This window comes from Eleutherodactylus coqui, chromosome 10 (genome assembly GCF_035609145.1).
Source record: "Eleutherodactylus coqui strain aEleCoq1 chromosome 10, aEleCoq1.hap1, whole genome shotgun sequence".
In the NCBI taxonomy this organism is placed as follows: domain Eukaryota; kingdom Metazoa; phylum Chordata; class Amphibia; order Anura; family Eleutherodactylidae; genus Eleutherodactylus; species Eleutherodactylus coqui.
The window spans coordinates 35,527,659-35,545,315 of NC_089846.1; the positions used below are offsets into that span (position 1 = coordinate 35,527,659).

The 17,657-nt window shown below is 40.3% G+C and overlaps 1 protein-coding gene across 4 annotated transcripts in view; it reads left to right on the top strand.

Annotated features, from left to right (window-relative positions):
* DENND1A (DENN domain containing 1A) overlaps positions 1 to 17,657 on the top strand; it is a 674,161-nt gene that overhangs the window by 304,324 nt on the left and 352,180 nt on the right. For all 4 annotated transcript variants that reach the window (XM_066580802.1, XM_066580803.1, XM_066580804.1 and 1 more), the window contains exon 9: positions 3,007 to 3,117. In XM_066580802.1, the coding sequence (XP_066436899.1) occupies positions 3,007 to 3,117 (111 nt within the window). The remainder of the gene's footprint in view (positions 1 to 3,006; positions 3,118 to 17,657) is intronic.

Sequence of the window (17,657 nt, forward strand, 5' to 3'; positions counted from 1 at the left end):
TAACCCTAATTGGAAATGTATTCTGCACCATAACAAGTTTGCAACCTTAATAAATTCCATTTTTAAATAGTTGCCATAAACTCCTCAGCGCACTAAAACTGCCCACAAAAAGTAGAACCCTTTTTCTCTTTTACATTAAAAACATTGTCCCTTGCCAAGTAGTTCATTTTTTATATTATATGATCGTTTCCATTTAAGTGGATTGTGTTAGAGCTATCAAACTGTAACTGAATTCATGTAACTGATGTCATTACCCTGTACACTTATAATATGACCAGAAAGTTTTGAAATTTTTTTTTCTTCAAGGTATATTAATAACACCTGCTGACTTACGGGAATATATTGTCTTCAGTTCGATGAAATGGATATGAGGAATCTAAGCTGAGTGCAAGCATTGATATATTATTATCAAACATGTGCTGCAAGGGCCGTAGTGTAGCGAGGATCCTAGTTAGGACAATGGCATTTAGACCACAGAAGTTCATGAGGATGACTGCCTATGGCCACAGCGAAGTTTAAATGTGATTTCAGAGTTACATAGCAAGGATTAGAGATGAGTGAGCGTACTCGCTAAGGCAAACTACTCGAGCGAGTAGTGCCTTATGCGAGTACCTGCCCGCTCGTCTCAAAAGATTCGGGTGCCGACGGGGGAGAGCGGTGAGTTGCGGGAGTGAGCAGGGGGGGCGGGGGGGAGAGAGTGAGAGAGAGATCTCCCCCCTGTTCCTCTCCGCTCTCCCCCGCCGCCCCCCGCCGGGACCCGAATCTTTTGAGATGAGCGGGCAGGTACTCCCATAAGGCACTACTCGCTCGAGTAGTTTGCCTTAGCGAGTACGCTCGCTCATCTCTAGTAAGAATCCATTACATAGCATTCAAACAAGAAAGTCAAAATCTTTCAAGGAATGGCTACAACTCAAGAAGGACATATCGGAACTTGAGCGGGTACAAATATGGGTAAATAAGTTAATTTATGGAATTTGTGGACTACGATACCCAAAAATGTAATCAAAATTGGGGTTACTTAGTTTAGAAAAAAGACAGCTGAGGGGCGATCTAATAACTACGTATAAATATATATCAGAAGTTAATACAGAGATCTCTCCTATCATCTATTCATACCCAGTACTGTGACTGTAAAAGGGGCGCTCTCTACTTCTACAGGAAAGAAGGTTTCTACACCAACATAGAAGGGGGTTCTTTACTGTAAGAGTAGTGAGACTATGGAACTTTCTGCTGGAGGAAGTGGTGATGGAGAACTCACTAAAAGAGTCTACGAGTGAACTGGACGCTTTTCTTGAGCGTTACAATAAATTATATGTTCTAGTCATTGATTACTTCAGAAGAGTCAGTGATTTAGGGATTATTTTAATTTCCAGATTTGGAGTTAGAAGGATTATTTTTCCCTAAAATGAGGAAAATTGACTTCTACCTCATTAAGGGTTTTTTTCTTCATCTGGATCAACATTGGAGGGGGTAATAGGCTGAACTGGATGGGCATATGTCTTTTTTTCAGGCTTACACACTGTGTTCCAGGAATATAATCAAGTGTCACCTAATGGTAAAGTATGTAGACGCTAAAACATCACATCCAAGTGTGTTTGTTAATCAGTTGCTTACTTCCAGGGGATATAAAATCTGTCCTGCTCATATGATGGACACACTGAGGGACGGGATACAGAAAGTAATATAATTCAATATTATTCAAAGATTATCCTTTACTTGTTGAAACTGTAATAACTCCTTAATCCTTTTAAGAAATATTTTTAATGTTTTTCATTTTTGTTTTTTCCTCCCCACCTTCCAAAAGTCATAATTGTTAAATTAAAAAAAAAAATTAATCTACACTTATGAAGGCTTGTTTTTTTGTTGGAGGAGTTTTATTTTTAATGGCACGATATGATATACCATATAATGTATTAAAACAATTTCTAAATGGAATGGCATGGAAAAAACATGCAGTTACGTCACTTTTAGTGATATATTGTTTATACAGCATTTACTGTGCAGTGAAAATGCCATGTTGACTTTCTTTTTTCTTGGTCAGTATGATTGTTGCAATACCACATTTATATTTTTGAGTTCTACTACGTTAAAAAAATGGTAAAGTTGATTTTGTCATATTGTGTAGATTGATTGCTTTATGTCTATACTGAGAACAGGGTTTTTAAAAAACTTTCTTATATTTTTGTAAATGTTTAAAAGAAAAAAAAAAAAAAAAGGCTTAATATGCTGAAATCCATGGCAAAACTGGGAGTCTTCATAAACCCCAAGGGAACCAAATTGCCTCAACATCTAAATCCTTAAACAGCTGGATCAGAGTCATCTCCAACCCCGACCTTGGCAGCCAGGTGTCAGCTGTAGCTTGCAGCTGGCACCCACTGCATATTGAGCAAACTCTGTTCTTGAGCCTGCTCCACAGAGTATGGATGAGGCATATGATAAATCTGGGACATGATTGTATGAGGAGCAGACTAGAAGAGAACAGAAAAGCAGGTCTTGTGAGCACCAGAGATTGTGTTGGGAGGTGTAATGGAGGTGAGCCATGTATGGAGGGGACAGGTTGTGGGCAGCCTTGTATGTCATTGGTAATAATTTGAACTGAATTCTTTGGACAATGAGTAGCCAGGGAAGGGATTGGCAGACTGAAGAGGTAGAACAAAAAGGGAGAGGGGGATTTGTCAGACAGCAGAGCTTATGGTGGATTAGAGGGGCACCAGAATGTTGGGTGGGAGGCCACAGAGGAGGATGTTGCAGTAGTCTAAGCAGGCTATGATTAGGGCATGCGCTATCATGCTGAGGAAAGAGCAGATGTGCAACTTTAGAGTAGAATGAGAGTGGGGAAGGACTTCGGTGAGGCAGTTCACAATATAATCTTGTAGGCTCAGCAAGATTTTCGCAAAATGTAAAGTAATCGATTTGATTTTTTTTATACCGGCTTTATTGTATTCCCACTTTTATTTAGCGTGTATAAGTGTCTAACCCAAACTGTTTTGCTTCTTCTATTTACAGAGAAACCTGACTGAATATTTTGTGGCCGTAGATGTGAATAATATGCTGCATCTCTATGCCAGTATGTTGTACGAGCGCAGGATCCTAATTTGTTGCAGTAAACTTAGCACGGTGAGTAATCAGCAAATCATTGTCTTCCTGAAATGTACAAACTCTGGGCAGGAGCAATGTCTTGGGGGGTTTATGTTATTGTGCCGTTATATGGACATCTTGGTGTGAAATCTCAAATAATGCTCCCATTGTAAGTGGCCAGACGTTAACGAGGTAATATGTTATGACCTCTTGTACATGGAGTATGTAAAGACATTTGACTTGCAACAATGAAATATAACATAAAGTCGGGGCTCAGGAGGTATATTTGGAGCGATGTGTAGGAGCGGTCCAATATAAGTGCTGAACAAATGGCAAATGTAGAAAAAAACGGAAAAAAACATAGGTCAGCTAATTCCAGGTCCAACCCTGATGTATAGTTTAGGCTTTTTTCTAAAAGTCCAACAGTGATGATATAAAGTGAGACTTTTAAAGGGGTTCTACACCCCCTGGTGCTCAGATCTGTTAACCGGTGTGGAAAGTGTCCACAACCAGCAAGTGCACAATTTGGTGGATCCCGGCCGCCCATGTATTACATGGATCACCATTCGCTGGAATTGGCATGATTTCATACTACATCTCCATGCAGAGGATATGTATGACCAACCAGAGCCGCTGATCACGGTGGCTTTTGGATGGCGGACCTGAGGCAATTTGCTCATCTATTTCAGTATTAAAAGAATTGATCAGGATGAGACCAGCCCTTTAAGTTACTATACACCAGAAAACTATATTAGGTGTATTTTTCTCTAACAGGGACTTTAGTTTGACCATGCCATTATGCCTAATGGGGACACCCCCTCTAAGGTAAACCACTCAAAAGATCTTTGCTGCGGCTCTCCACTGATGCGTCTCCTACTAATCCCTATTCTCCACGGGGAGCACAGTGTGCATGAGCATATTGTTCCCTACCATACATCAGCCACTTCCACTGCAACCAGATATATAGATAAACCTACACAAAACAATGCAATGCAACACATTTTAAGTTTATAAAAGTAAACTTAAGTAGATATGACTAAACCCATAATATGATGCCAATCAGAAGTGAAGTTAATAAAAAAAAAAAAAGTTACTGACCTAGCCATTGAACTTTGAAAATTGGGTTGAAGTTGCACGATGACAACCCTCTAACAGAGAAACAGCTTTGTGTTTGTAGAGCCGCATTGTGTATTTAGCGTTTCATCAGAAAACACATGTTTTAGTTAATCAGCCTTAGTCCTACTGTCCAAAAAGAAAAACAGTCAATACACATTAACAGCTCAAAGAATGAGAAATCACTCTTCTCCCGGAGATGGAAACGCACGATCTTATCGACTGGCAAATCTTGAAATGCAGAGCTGTGAACTTTGAACAGAATAAAGCTGGGTTTTTTGGTATTGATGTGCTGCCATTTTAAAGGAAATAGCACTTTTGGGTTTTCAGCATCTTTTATCTGTCAGAGGCTTGATGGAACCTAAGTGGCATTAAGCTCCCATCTTATCAAACAAACCTGCCTGGAAGTACTGTTGTTCCAGTGCATATCTGGTTTCATCAGCACAGTGAGAAAGGTCTTTAATTCTCTCCCTTTATCTTAACGGAGCATCCGCACGTTGCACTGGACCACTTGTTCAGCGACGTGACAAAAAGTCATCGAACTGTTGGTGGAAGTGTGTCCTTTCGAGATGACAGGATGAACAGCTGATTTACATGCATGCATTTTATATATGATTGTTAATTACTATTATTATTGGTTTCATAAGATAATTATAGAGTAAAACTCTCTTATTATTTCACCATTCTATAGCTTGATGGCTTTTATAGTCTGCGCTTATTTCGATCATGTCTTAGTAGCGCATTGTATGTAGGAATGGCTTTATTCTGAGCAGCGTGTGTTCCTATGGTATTCTCCATCCTTAAAGGGGTTATGTCATAACAGATGTTCCTGACATATTGTTAAGATATGCTACAGTACCCATGTCCGGTCTGCAGGGTCTTTGCCCATCAATAGAAGGATTTGTAGCTGTCCTAGGATAGCCATTGTCCCACTTTATCTTCTAATATCTCTGCTTTGAAAAATAGAATTAGGACACGCTCCTCATATACCGGACCAGAATGTTTTTTTTTTTTGTGTGTGTGCGCTGTGTAAATATTGCACTCGCCTATTTAGGTTGTATATTGCACAACTTTCAATATATGTGGTAGATGGATATGTACTGGCGCTGCCGATAGTGGTTCTCTCACATGGGGATGAAGTAATGGGTGTACTATAGAAGGTATCAGTGCATGCAGGATAAACCACTCAAGATATGGTGAGTAGAAGTGCTGTAAGTAATCTCAGGTACATAAACTGAAATAAAGAATATTTACTTATACCCACCATATCTTGAGCATTGTATCTGGTATGCACTGATAGCAGCAGTGGTCTTTCCTTCATACATTAGTTCTGCTTGGTGTTCTTCAGAAGAAAGCGAATTGATCTATTCTAGTCAATAGCCGGCCGTGTAGTCACATGGAAAAGCGAAATGGAGCCAATAGGAGACAAAGTGGTATCACTACTTCATTCTAATGATCATTGGAGTTCTTAGTGGGTGGACTCCTGCCGATGGGACATTGCTTGCATAGCTTACTAGTAAAACAGCAATGTTTGGGAAGAAATGGCTCCTCCTGAAGATATTTTTCTGAGAAGACCCTTGTAGTTGCCCCAGCAATCAGGTGATTGCCAGTTTCTGTAACTCCCACCAATCAGCTATTCAATTAAAAGAAGCTGCCAGTGGCCTGGACTCCTGCTCTAACTACCAGGAAAGTAAAAACCTGATATCCTTGCAGTCTAACCCCTTAGGTGCCACAATCAATAGCCACTGCGCATGTAAGCAAATGACAGGAAAGGGGGCTCTTTCTGTCACCCACCGTCACCCCACCGTGCAATTGCAAGATACTAATGAGTCCCTATGGAAGCTAGAAGCCTGACAAAAGCCTCCGTGTCTGCCGTGTAACTCAGTCTGGTAAAGCCCATCTCTGGTTGAGTTTGGTAGACTGATGTTAATTGGCTTAGTAGATTGCAAAACATAAGTAATGCAGTGTGCTATCCTTATGATAGAACCATCAGATCTTCAAATGCCTAAATCATGGTGTAAAAAAAGTTCAATAAAGTTTAATTTAAATTTATAAAATCAGTTGCAAAAAATGTACATTTTTACCCACAAAGCCCTGTTTGAAATAGATAAGATACAAAAAAAAAAAAACACCACATAAGTATTACCATGTTTGTTACGACACAGACAATGAAAGTATTGTATTTATCTTGCATGGTGAATCATGTATAAGGAATTTTAAAAGGTATTGCCAGAATTGCTATTTTATTTTGTTTACTTCTCAAAAAAACCTGAAAAACAAGCCAAAAGTCACTAGGGACCCTAAAATGGTGCCAATAAAAACTACAGTTCTTTCCGCAAAAAGTAGACCTTACAGAATTGTGTCTTGGAATGCAACAATGTAGATTTAATTGTTTTTCTTTAAATATGTGTTTCTGTTGTGCAAAAGTAGTACAAAAATAAATAAATCTATATAAACTTGATATGACTGCGCTGATCAAGATAAGAAAGTTATCTTATTTTTACCAAATGCTAAACACTGTAAAGGCAAAGCCCCAAAACATTGGCGGAAGTTGTGGGTTTTTTTTCCCATCCCCCCCCCCCCCCCCCCCAACCAAAAAATGGAATAAAAAAGTTATACAATGCAATTAATAAGTACAACTTGCCCTCCCCAAAAAACAAACCCTATGGCTTTGGAAATTAGTTATGGCTCTTGCAGTGGGACGGTTGTCCTTGAGGCGCAAAATAGGCTAGTCAAGAGGGGTTTAGCATGCTTTGACACACAGCATTAATTAGAAAAACACCGTTTTTGTGACCGTCCTTCATACATTTTTTAAGCCCAGCCATAACTGCTTCCAAAATTAATTAGAAATATAAAGGAATGCTATTTGCCCCCAACACCTTGGCCACCAATATATTCCCCACCTCATAGAAACCAACCAAATCCCATGATTTATTGTACTTGAAAGTCTAATCCATACTTCACCTTTGTTTCTTCCTTACGACCTCTTTCAAGTAGGGAAGGAATTGAAGGCTTCCCTTATTTTGGTTCGGTAGGAGAAAGGAGCTTGGCTTTAAATTTAAAAAAATAAAAGTGAGTCATTCCAATAAGATGTAAAGGCGCTCAGACCTGGAAGTAACAAGTGTTCCCATTAGCGTGCCAAACCTCCTTTGAATTACTACTCTTGGAGGTTGAGAACCTAATATTGTTCCATGTGGTTTCAAGTAATAGAATGGCTAAATGTCTGTTGTACGGAAAGAAAGATATTTATCTGCCATCTCACCTTTACATTGAGAAATGAATGAGAAATTTCTGCAGAATATATTGTTCTGCTGAAGAAAGCTGGATGAAAGGAGCTGGGAAATTTGCATTTGTATCTGCTGGAGGATGGAGCAAGGAAGGCTCTTTTCTCTGCGCTTTTGATCTTTTTTTTTCTCTGCGCTTTCTGAAAAACGCTCATTTGCAGATCTTTTGGCCTCGCGCTCTCATGATGTCAACCATAGTTCTAGACTTCGTCGTGTCCTCCTGACCTTATTGTCGGGTACTGAAGAATGTAAGCAGCAGAGCCACGTTCTGATCTTCCACTATGTTTTCTCTTTTCTTCTTTAATTACATTACTTTTTTTCCCCCCAATAATCTTTACAACATCCCTGGTTAGTCATAATTTATGCCTGAGATTTAATGAATGTCGATTGATGTGATTTATTTGATGCTCGTCTTTATTTTTTGACATCATCATCTGCAGTTTTTTTTTCTTCTTCTTCTTTACAATTCATTTTATTTGTCCGTTACTGTATAATGTTAACTTGTAGCTGGTTATTTACTTGTTAGTTAATTATCTGACTCTTCCTGTAATGACAATTACTGTTTGCTGGTTAAATTGAAATCCGTTCTTAACTTATGGCTGATATGCAGAGCTCTGTATGAACTATTACGCCCACTTGCAACTTTTACCTTCCAGTACAATAATACAATATATGCTGCCATGTAAAAGGGTCTGAATTTAAATGTTTTAAAACTTATCGAATCACAGTAGATGTCTTCCGGTAATCTGTGCAGACCCAATTCTTTTCTTCATAGATATGACCACTCACCCATATTCATATATTGTGTATATAGACTTGTAATTTTAATTATACACAGCAAGTACACAGAAAAGGCTTTAATGGTATTGGGATGAATAATGAACGTAGCAGCAGTCCATAGAGAACTCCTAAATGGGGTCTCACAAGAACAGATTCTAATTGCGTCCGTGCGGACTTTCTGCAGCAAAACACGGGCATTGAACAGCATGAATTTTCACTTTTTCCTTCACACTTGCAGATACAAATTGCGTATTCCGCAAGCAGAAGAAAAATTGCTTCATGCTGTATTTTGCAGCTGACAGCCTCCATTGAGGTATATCCAAACAAAGAGAAAAAAAACATATACTTTGTGCATGCCCGCCTGCGGGCCGCCGAAGTCATTCATAATAGAGTTGTAAGAGATACGCAGGTTGACCGGCCAGGCTCACAGCCAGAACACACTGTGGGCCTCCTGCATGCAGAATCCGACCCATTCGTGTGAGTCCGGTCTTAGGTCTATGGAAAGGGATTGACAAGATTAGACCAACCCTATAACTGTCTGGCAAGGATTTCATATGGGCATTTTGGATTTGTCGATCTTGAGTCTGTAAAATTATTTAAAACATCAAAACTTTTCTTTATACACATAAATTGTATATATGGGAGAGAGACATATATTCAGTTTAGGCTCACTTCTTCTCTGGGTTAGGACTTCAGTTGTAATTTTGTTCCTCTGCTCCGTTTTTGGAACAGAGAAACGGAATTAAAATGTAAATGGGCTGATCTATTTTTTTCCCCTATTTATTTCAATGTTTGTTTTTTAAACATAAAGTTATTAGCAGAGTTATTAGCTTTGTTTAAAAAACGGAAGCCTAACTGGGTGGTAAAGGTTCGTTTAGACACACAGATATTTGCATAATCTGTTAATTGGTACTAATGCCTATTAGTACCAATTAGTAGTGTGTGAGCTGCCTGTAGCTAAATTTATTTAGAGGACCGCCCGCTGTTCTCTGAATATATCCCTTTTGTTCTGCCAGCAGGACCAACAGCTGAGATAATGCAATCAGCTGTTCTCAGCAGTCCCCGGGCAAAGCACAGCGTGTGGTCCGTCTTATCAGCTGTTCTGCTGAACCACTGTTTTCAAGCAGAACTGAAGACTGTCGTTCGGCAGAAAACTGAAAGATGGGTACATTTAGACACAACAATTATCGCTCAAAAGATGGCTTTTAATCAAATTTTGAGCGATAATCGTGGTGTCTAAATGGGCCTTAACAAATAGAAGCTTTGTGCTTGCTTTTTAAAAACCCCATTGAAATCAATGGGGGGAAAAACAATCAGTTTATTTCCATTTTTTTATTTCGTTTTTCTGTTCCAAAAACGAAGTAGAGTAATGGAATTATGACTGAAGCCCTAATGCAGATGTGAACGGAGCCTTAAAGATAATGATAAATAATAATAAAAACCTTTGTATCACGTTAAAGCATACACACAAAACAAAGCACAATTGGGATGGTGGAAATACAAACCAGTATGGACCGATATACGGCTTCTAAGAGCAAGGCCTCATTAGACCTCATGGGTGAACCCTGAAGTTACAGTTAGATAGTTTGCACATTAGTTGTACTTCCACAAGCCCCAGATTTCTTTACCAAAGTACAATATACCAGCAAGTAATTCTGAATGTATTAACACATAGGGAAAATTCACCAAGCAGAGAATTAGCTTACAAAGTCACTAATTCTGGCTACTGGTTCTCTTGCACAAAATTATTATTGTTTTTGTTACAACGTTTATGGCACTTTTTAAGAACGTGCATATAGCTTCATATAGCATAGGGCATGGCCATTCCAACAGATTTAGGGCCCACTGCACCATAATTTGATTTAAGATCAACAAGAGTTGATCAAACACGATTTAGGGCCCATTTAGACACAACGATTATCTCTCAAAAGCCATCTTTTGAGTGATAGCCACGCATTTAGATGCAACGATTATCGTGCACTTTTTGTGCACTATTCGTTCATCGCTGACTTTCAGCAAGCAAAATAGTATTCTTTCAGCTGGTATCCTGCTCAGTTCTCAGCGGGATACCGTTAATAGCGCCGAGAACAAAGCAGCTGTCAGCGCTCCTGCTGTTCTCAGAGCTATCAGCGGTATCCTGATCCGCCTTCATTCACTTGCTAATAAACTCTTAAGTAGCTAATTAGCTACTTAAGAGGTTATGCAAAGTGATCGCTCAAAACTGTTACTCAAACTTGCCGTTTGAGCGAAAATTGAGCGATCAGCGTTCCGTGTAAATGGTCCTTTAGCCTGTCATCTTGGTTCAAATCTAGATTCAATTTGATTCTTTGATTTTGGTGGATCAAACCAGTTGAACTTAGTTTGGCATCCAAAATCAAAGACTGCAGACTAGGCTGATAGCCTGATGGGTTTTGCCTGGGTGGTGAAATTACACACGTTTGCTGTTGGTAGCGGCCATGTTTTTGTGATTCCTATCATTGCTGGGAAGATCGCTATGAATGCTGGTGGGATCACCTGACTATCAGTCACCAATCACCATGTGTGATGCATTTCTTCTATGTTCAACCTTTTGACATCGTTCACTTGTTTTAATGGTGAATCATTTGCTGTAAACAGACCTTTAGTTCTCCATTGGTATAAAATGGTTACTACCTGTAGGCTCTGCTTTTTTACCGGTCAGGCATGCTCAGTGCTTTCAAATTCTGTAATGACAACACAGTTTGTACAGTTATGTATGTGCACTTGTTAGTAACTGGCAATGGGGCTTTGTGGGAAATGTAGTTTTTTCACTCCCCGGTGTCCCTTTTAATAACTAGATGGAATTCTAAAGCTGGCTGGAGAGCTACGATGGCGCCAATTGGCAAAAAACAAAAAACATACTGAAAGTTCAGTTTGATGATTTAGATGGACGTTTGAAATAATGGCAAGAAGTGGAAACGTCAGGGAAATTTTGAACATTTTGCCCAGTTTCCAGAATACCCCTTTAACTATAATTTAAACCAGAAACTGGTGTAACATTATAACAGAAACCTACTCCAATTTATAGCTGGCATAGGTTTCTTTTTTCGGAGCATGCACAGCCCAAGATGTGCCAACCGTATTAACCGTCGTGCGCCTCTTAATACATTTGCAGTATTTTTCTCTAGCTGGGTTCATAGTAAGTCCGGCATATGAAACACACCATCAATTTCTCCCTGTAGATCTTACTTTGGATTGTACCACAAACTTTAATCCTCACAATACGGTAGGTAGGATCCACAGCAATTTCCAAACCCCATTTACTTGCATTGTACTGTATTTTATGCATTTGGCAAAACAAATCCGCGACACATTATCCACGTGTAAATGTGGCTTGACATGTAATTGGAACTTTTTGGTACGGATGTAGCGGACTGATTTTGTAACTTAACCCTTTGCAATCCAATTTTGGTTTTAGGGTACCCTAGGGGTTTTTTCTCTTTCTGGCATTATACAATGTTGTCACCTGCTGCCTAGAGCCAGTACTGCGGTATTAGATATGCTGGAGAGGCCCCTGACAACAGAGCGGCCAGTAATATACAGTAAGAATACCCTGCCGGACGTCTTCCGACATCGGAAACTGTACAGCTTTCAATCAGAATGTCTTTAGACATCAGACAGTGGAGTGGAAAGGGTTAATGCTTCCAGCCTGCCCTATGATTATTCATTTTACTAATTCGTATAACGCATACATATCCTGCGGCGCTGTACACAGGTCGTCATCACACAATGAAGACTATTCGTTATGACCATACCGTGGCTATTCCTGCAGCCCTGTGCAAGAGTAGTGCCAAACAAAAAGTCTTGTGCTCTGCTACATCTCACAAGCTCAGCTACACTACATCTGCAGACCAACAGATGTTTTACATATTACATTACTCGCAGATTTTTCATTGATATTGACGGCTTTTAAAATACTCTTTCCCAAGCAGCATCTCTCGCTTGTCATCGTTCCAGACTGCATTTCTTAATACTCCCCATCACATAGGTGTTTTAGACGGTGTCATCTATCCTACAGCCAGAGTTAATTGTGATGCCACTTAGTTGCGGATAATGTTTCCGTGCCGCTGCGTTGTGTGTTTAGTTGCGCTCGGTACAACAGAGGAGTCTAACCTCCATTCAGCAAGGTAATTAATGCCTTTCAAGTTGTCTCACACACAGACAACTTTTGGCAGAACCCATTCATAATGTTTTGAACGTTGCGCTTTAAACACTTAGCAATATGTCATCCGGCTGAATGATAAATTAATAGTGTCGTAGATTTTTAAATTTACAAATGACGGATTATTAAGGAAACCAGTAATTTTGCAGATTGAATTCATTTTTACATTCGTAGAGCTGCGAGATGAAAGAGAGATTTCACATGGCTTCTGGTGAAAAACGAGCTGGGTGCAGATGTGTATTATCAGTCATTCTTTAGGTAAAAGCACCCAATGTATATGGATGGTCTAATGGAATTTACGGCTGATAATGTGTCTTTCCTGATAAGGGGAGGTCAGAAGTTAAGTGTTGTGTAATATCCATTCTGGCCAACCTCACATGGGTCAAGTGGGTTGTGTTCATAATGTCTCCATTCACGCACAATGTCGTCTTCATTGACACCTTTTATTTTTAGCTTAAAACCCAATAATGGATAAAACAAATATAAGCGAGCATCATACGGTCCTTAGAAGGCATCATTAAAGGTGGAAACGTTGGCTGATCCTCACTTTGCCAATCAGATTTTCAATACCGGTCATCCCTTGCGAAGATTAATGGTTAGTTGGTTGGCGCCCTTGGCTTCATAAATTCCTCAATGACTCATTGCTCTTCCAGGAGACACTGCCCTAATGTTGTCTGGAACATATCTGTGATGCGTCTCTTCCATACAGTAATCAATGGGGTTTTTTTTTCTTCACCAATTGGTTAATGATATCTTAAGTCATTTCCTAATGTTGTACATATACATAGTAAGCCTAGCGAAACGATCTAGTAGTTTGATGGCTGGAGTGAATCACCATATCACAGGGGGCTGATGCAATGTGTGTGACTTACGGCACACATACCAATGTGGTCATTGAATGACTAGAAATTCAAAAATAATCAGCATTCTTGGGCGGGAACGTTCTATGACCTCCAATGCGTTCAGCTAATTTATTATTTGACTGAACTGTTTTCTGCTTTCTAATTTATGGACTTAGAACTTAAAGTTGAGGTCAGTGGATAACAATTGGCCATTTGTCATATGAGTTACTTGAGGGTAAGGTTTTTTTTTGAGTACACCTCTGTTTTGTAGATACGTTAGGTGTAATTTTTGGGAAATGTGATACAAAAACTTTTTTATATGTTTGAAATAATGAAATCCAAATGTGTTCCATTGACGTCAGTGTTGGGCTGTTTAAATGGTCGCTAACTTTTCAGACAACTTGTGCTTATATGATAGCAGTTTTGCTAGTGATTTTATAGACTATTTAGTTTATTTAACTAAAATGATGTCCTTGTTCTGAAAAATCACTCTGAAGTGCTGTGTCCCTTCCTTCTAATTTGGTGTACACTATCACCTCTCAATTGATCGGAGATGTTAGACAGGATGTGGCGGAGGAGGAGTCATTGTGCTTATTGAATTGTATTGAGGGGAGGGGGAGGAGGGAAGGAGAGACTCACAGAGATAATATCTGCAGGCTTAACAGTAAGGGTCAATTTAGACAGACGATTGTCGGGCAAACGATGCCCGGCACTCGTCCCTGTGTGTCCTCGCTCCTGTGCTCTTGCACGGGAACTAGTATCGCTGGCTTGCTCACAGAGCGGCCAGCAGTGGGGCGGGGGAGGCTGCAGGAGATATCTCTCCTCGCTCTCCCCCGCCCCTCTCCATTTACTTAACATAGCGGCCGTTTAGTACTGAATGGCTGCTATTTACACTGAGCGATCATCGATCTGCTCATCATCTGTCGTTTTTGCACCATCTTCTGCAGCCTCCCTGCTGTGAGCAGCAGCATGGGAGCTAGTATGTGCAGGAACAAGTGTCTGGCATCATTTGCCCGACACTTGTCCCGTCTAAATAGGCCTTAGGGCCTTATGTCCACTTGCATGCACAGATTCTACTGCGGAATCCTGCAGCGGAATTCATGCGTGCCCGCGGTCATGGACATAAAAGGACAGTTTCTTACCTCTCCGGATCCAGCACGGGCTGGACGGATCTTATTTCTTCAGCGCGGAGGATGTGTCCGGGCGCGTCAGCCGACGAGCATGCACAGTGCCTTTTTTTCTTTTTTGAAACTCCTGCTTTCCCGCTGATTCGTGGCATGTGCACAGGTGTGCTGCAGATCTGACAGCTTTCATTGTCTTCAATGAAAGCCGTCCCTGCAGAATCTGCAGAAACATGGAGCATACTGCGATCTGCAAAGCTTTTAGCTGCTTTGCGGGCACCAATGTCTCCCTATAGGCAACTTGAATTGTGGATCTCCCTCGCAAGTGCTGCAAATCAAACCCGCCCGTGGACATTGGACCTAAGTCACTATTTACTGTTGTTTAGTTATAGAAATCCCATTTCCATTACTCAGTCTTGCTGTATACTGTCTCACAACATGATTTTATGTCTGTGTGTGTGGGTTAAACATGTAGAAAGCAGGCTCTACGATTCTCTGTATACAGTCCATAGAGCATGTTTAGTAGCTAGGCTCTTCCCACCAGTCTTGAGAGGATTGTGAATCAGATGTACAGCCTACATAGGGAAAAATGAGGAAAAATACTGGATACAAGGCGTATAATGGCCAGAAATGTCATACCTCTACATGTACTGTACATATGTGGCAGCTTATTCTGAAAAGTTAGGTATGCTTTAAGACAGTGTTTCTCAACTCCAGTCCTCAGGACCCCCCAACAGGTCATGTTTTCAGGATCTCCTATAGTAAGAACACCTGTGGCAATGTCTGAGGCACTGACAATAATTACATCACCTGTGCAATACTGAGGAAATCCTGAAAACCTGACCTGTTGGGGGGTCCTGAGGACTGGAGTTGAGAAACACTGCTTTAAGACTTCCATGTAGATTTGTAATAAGGCAGCCTTACCATTCAGGGTGTCAACATCCTAGATAAGTGTAATTGTAGCTCTAATGGATGGTATCCACCAGAGGCATAGATTGAAGATTCGGGCCCCAATGCGAAATCTGTAACAGGGCCTCCCAGCTATAATGCTTTATTCATACTACTAGGCTTCCTATATGAAGAAGATAGGCCTTATGAGCCCCCTAAGGGTCCTGGGCCTGGGTGCAACCACATCCCCTATACTTATGCCCCTGGTATCCACCTATCCTAGAACCAGATGGTTAGGTGAACTTGTGAGTATTACAGACCAAAGTCCCTTTTACACAGACTAAACATTAGCCCGCTGTAATTGATGTCAGTCAACAAAGCATGTCATTTGGCACTCATTCACTGATCTTCACACACAGCAGTTGATCTGCCTTTCAGTGCTGAACGGTAACCAGTATGATTGTTTGTTCCCAAACCTCTATCTTTGGTTGGCTGCACATCTCCCCATTTACACAAGGTGATGCGCAGCCAACCAGCGAGCATTTTTATGCGCCCATTTAAACGGGCAGATCAGTTGACAAACTAGCATTTTCCATTCATGAGTTGGCCATTTGTATGTTCAAACAGGCCAGTTATTGGCAAACATACATTCAGGTAAACTTCTATGTCCGATAATTGGCCTGTCTGAATGGACCTTTATGTGATTGTTCCCAGCAAGAGAAACCAAGTAATCTTGTAGATATGATACCTTTTAATGGCTAACACAAATACATGTTATAGCAAGCTTTCCGACCTCTCAGGATTCTTCCTCAGGCATAATTAAATAGATCCGAAGAGGCATGCATATATACACACGTACTTATGACAAGGCACAGACATGGATGTCATTAATTTGCATTTAAAAATGCCACAACAGAATGAGTAGAGAAATAAATACATACATTAATAGTCTACTGGTAAAGATGTCAAGGTTTTATGGTCTCTGAATTAGTGTTAGGGGGTCACCAGGTCTATGTGTTATCTCTGTATAGAGTTCTCATACTTCCCAGTCACTCATGAATCCTCCTGAAGAATTTAAGCCTCTGTTGAAAGTGTCAAAAGCTGTTATAAATTTGTACTCTCAAATTCTTTTATGGCTTTGTGACTTGAAATTGTCTTTTAATATGGTGAAATTCATGTGTGCTGTGTTGTGTCTGTGACTAGAAATGTACTTGACCACAGGTAATTCTGCTTTTCTTTCTTTGTGTGGCAATGAGATCTCATCCTCACTTTCAGTTTTTGTCCAGTTTCTACAACATAAAGTCCTCCAACAGAACATTTACTGCACAGGATCAGGTACACAACAACGGACGTCGAACATGTGAATGTCCCCGGGATCTTATAGGCCTGGTGACCCCCTAACACTAATTCAGAGACCATAAAATATTCACATCTTTACCAGTGGACTATTTAAGTACTTATTTATTTCTCTACTCATCCTAATGTTGAATTCTTTTAAGTGCAAATTAATGACATCTGTGTCTGTGCCTTGTTATAAGTACTTGTATATACAAAGGGGTGCTGATAAGTCTTTGGCTTTGCGTTCTTTTTTTGTTTCTATGATAACGAATGTTACATCACATGAACACCTTATGTGTCTAATATATGTTTTCAAAATTTTGTGTTTGTAGCTTATAGCAACAGTGATCTAGGCATGCAGGAAAACAAAATGGTGGAGTCTAAGGCGATATTCACAGCAAATGAGCGCAGAGGAGTGATAAAATTCTTGTTTCTGCAAGGAAAGTCTGCAAAGGATATTCATGGTGATATGTCGCAAACCTTGGGGGATCAATGCCCTTCATATTCTACAGTTAAGAACTGGGTTGCCAAATTTAAAGCGGGCCACTTCAGTGCCAATGATGAGGAACATCCTGGACAACCGAGAGAGGTTGTTGTTCCGGAGATCATTGATGCTGTGCACAACCTCATACTGGAGAATCGGCCAATTTCAGCTAAAGGAATAGCAGACATCATGGGGATTTCTGGTGAACGTGTTTGTGTCATTATCCATGAACATTTGAACATGAAGAAGCTATCTGCAAAGTGGGTCCCCAAATGTTTGACAACAGATCAGAAAAGCATGCGAGTGAAAACTTCCCGGTCCATTTGTCAGCGTTTCCGGACCAATAAGAACGTCCTAGATCGACTGGTCACTATGGATGAGACCTGGATTTATTTGTATGACCCTGAAACCAAGGAGCAGTCAAAAGAGTGAAGGCACAGTGGTTCTCCTTGCCCAAAGAAGTTCAGGGTGCAAAAATCAGCCACTAAGGTGATGACGTCTGTGTTCTGGGATAAGGAGGGTGTGCTGCTAGTGGACTACCTTCAAAAT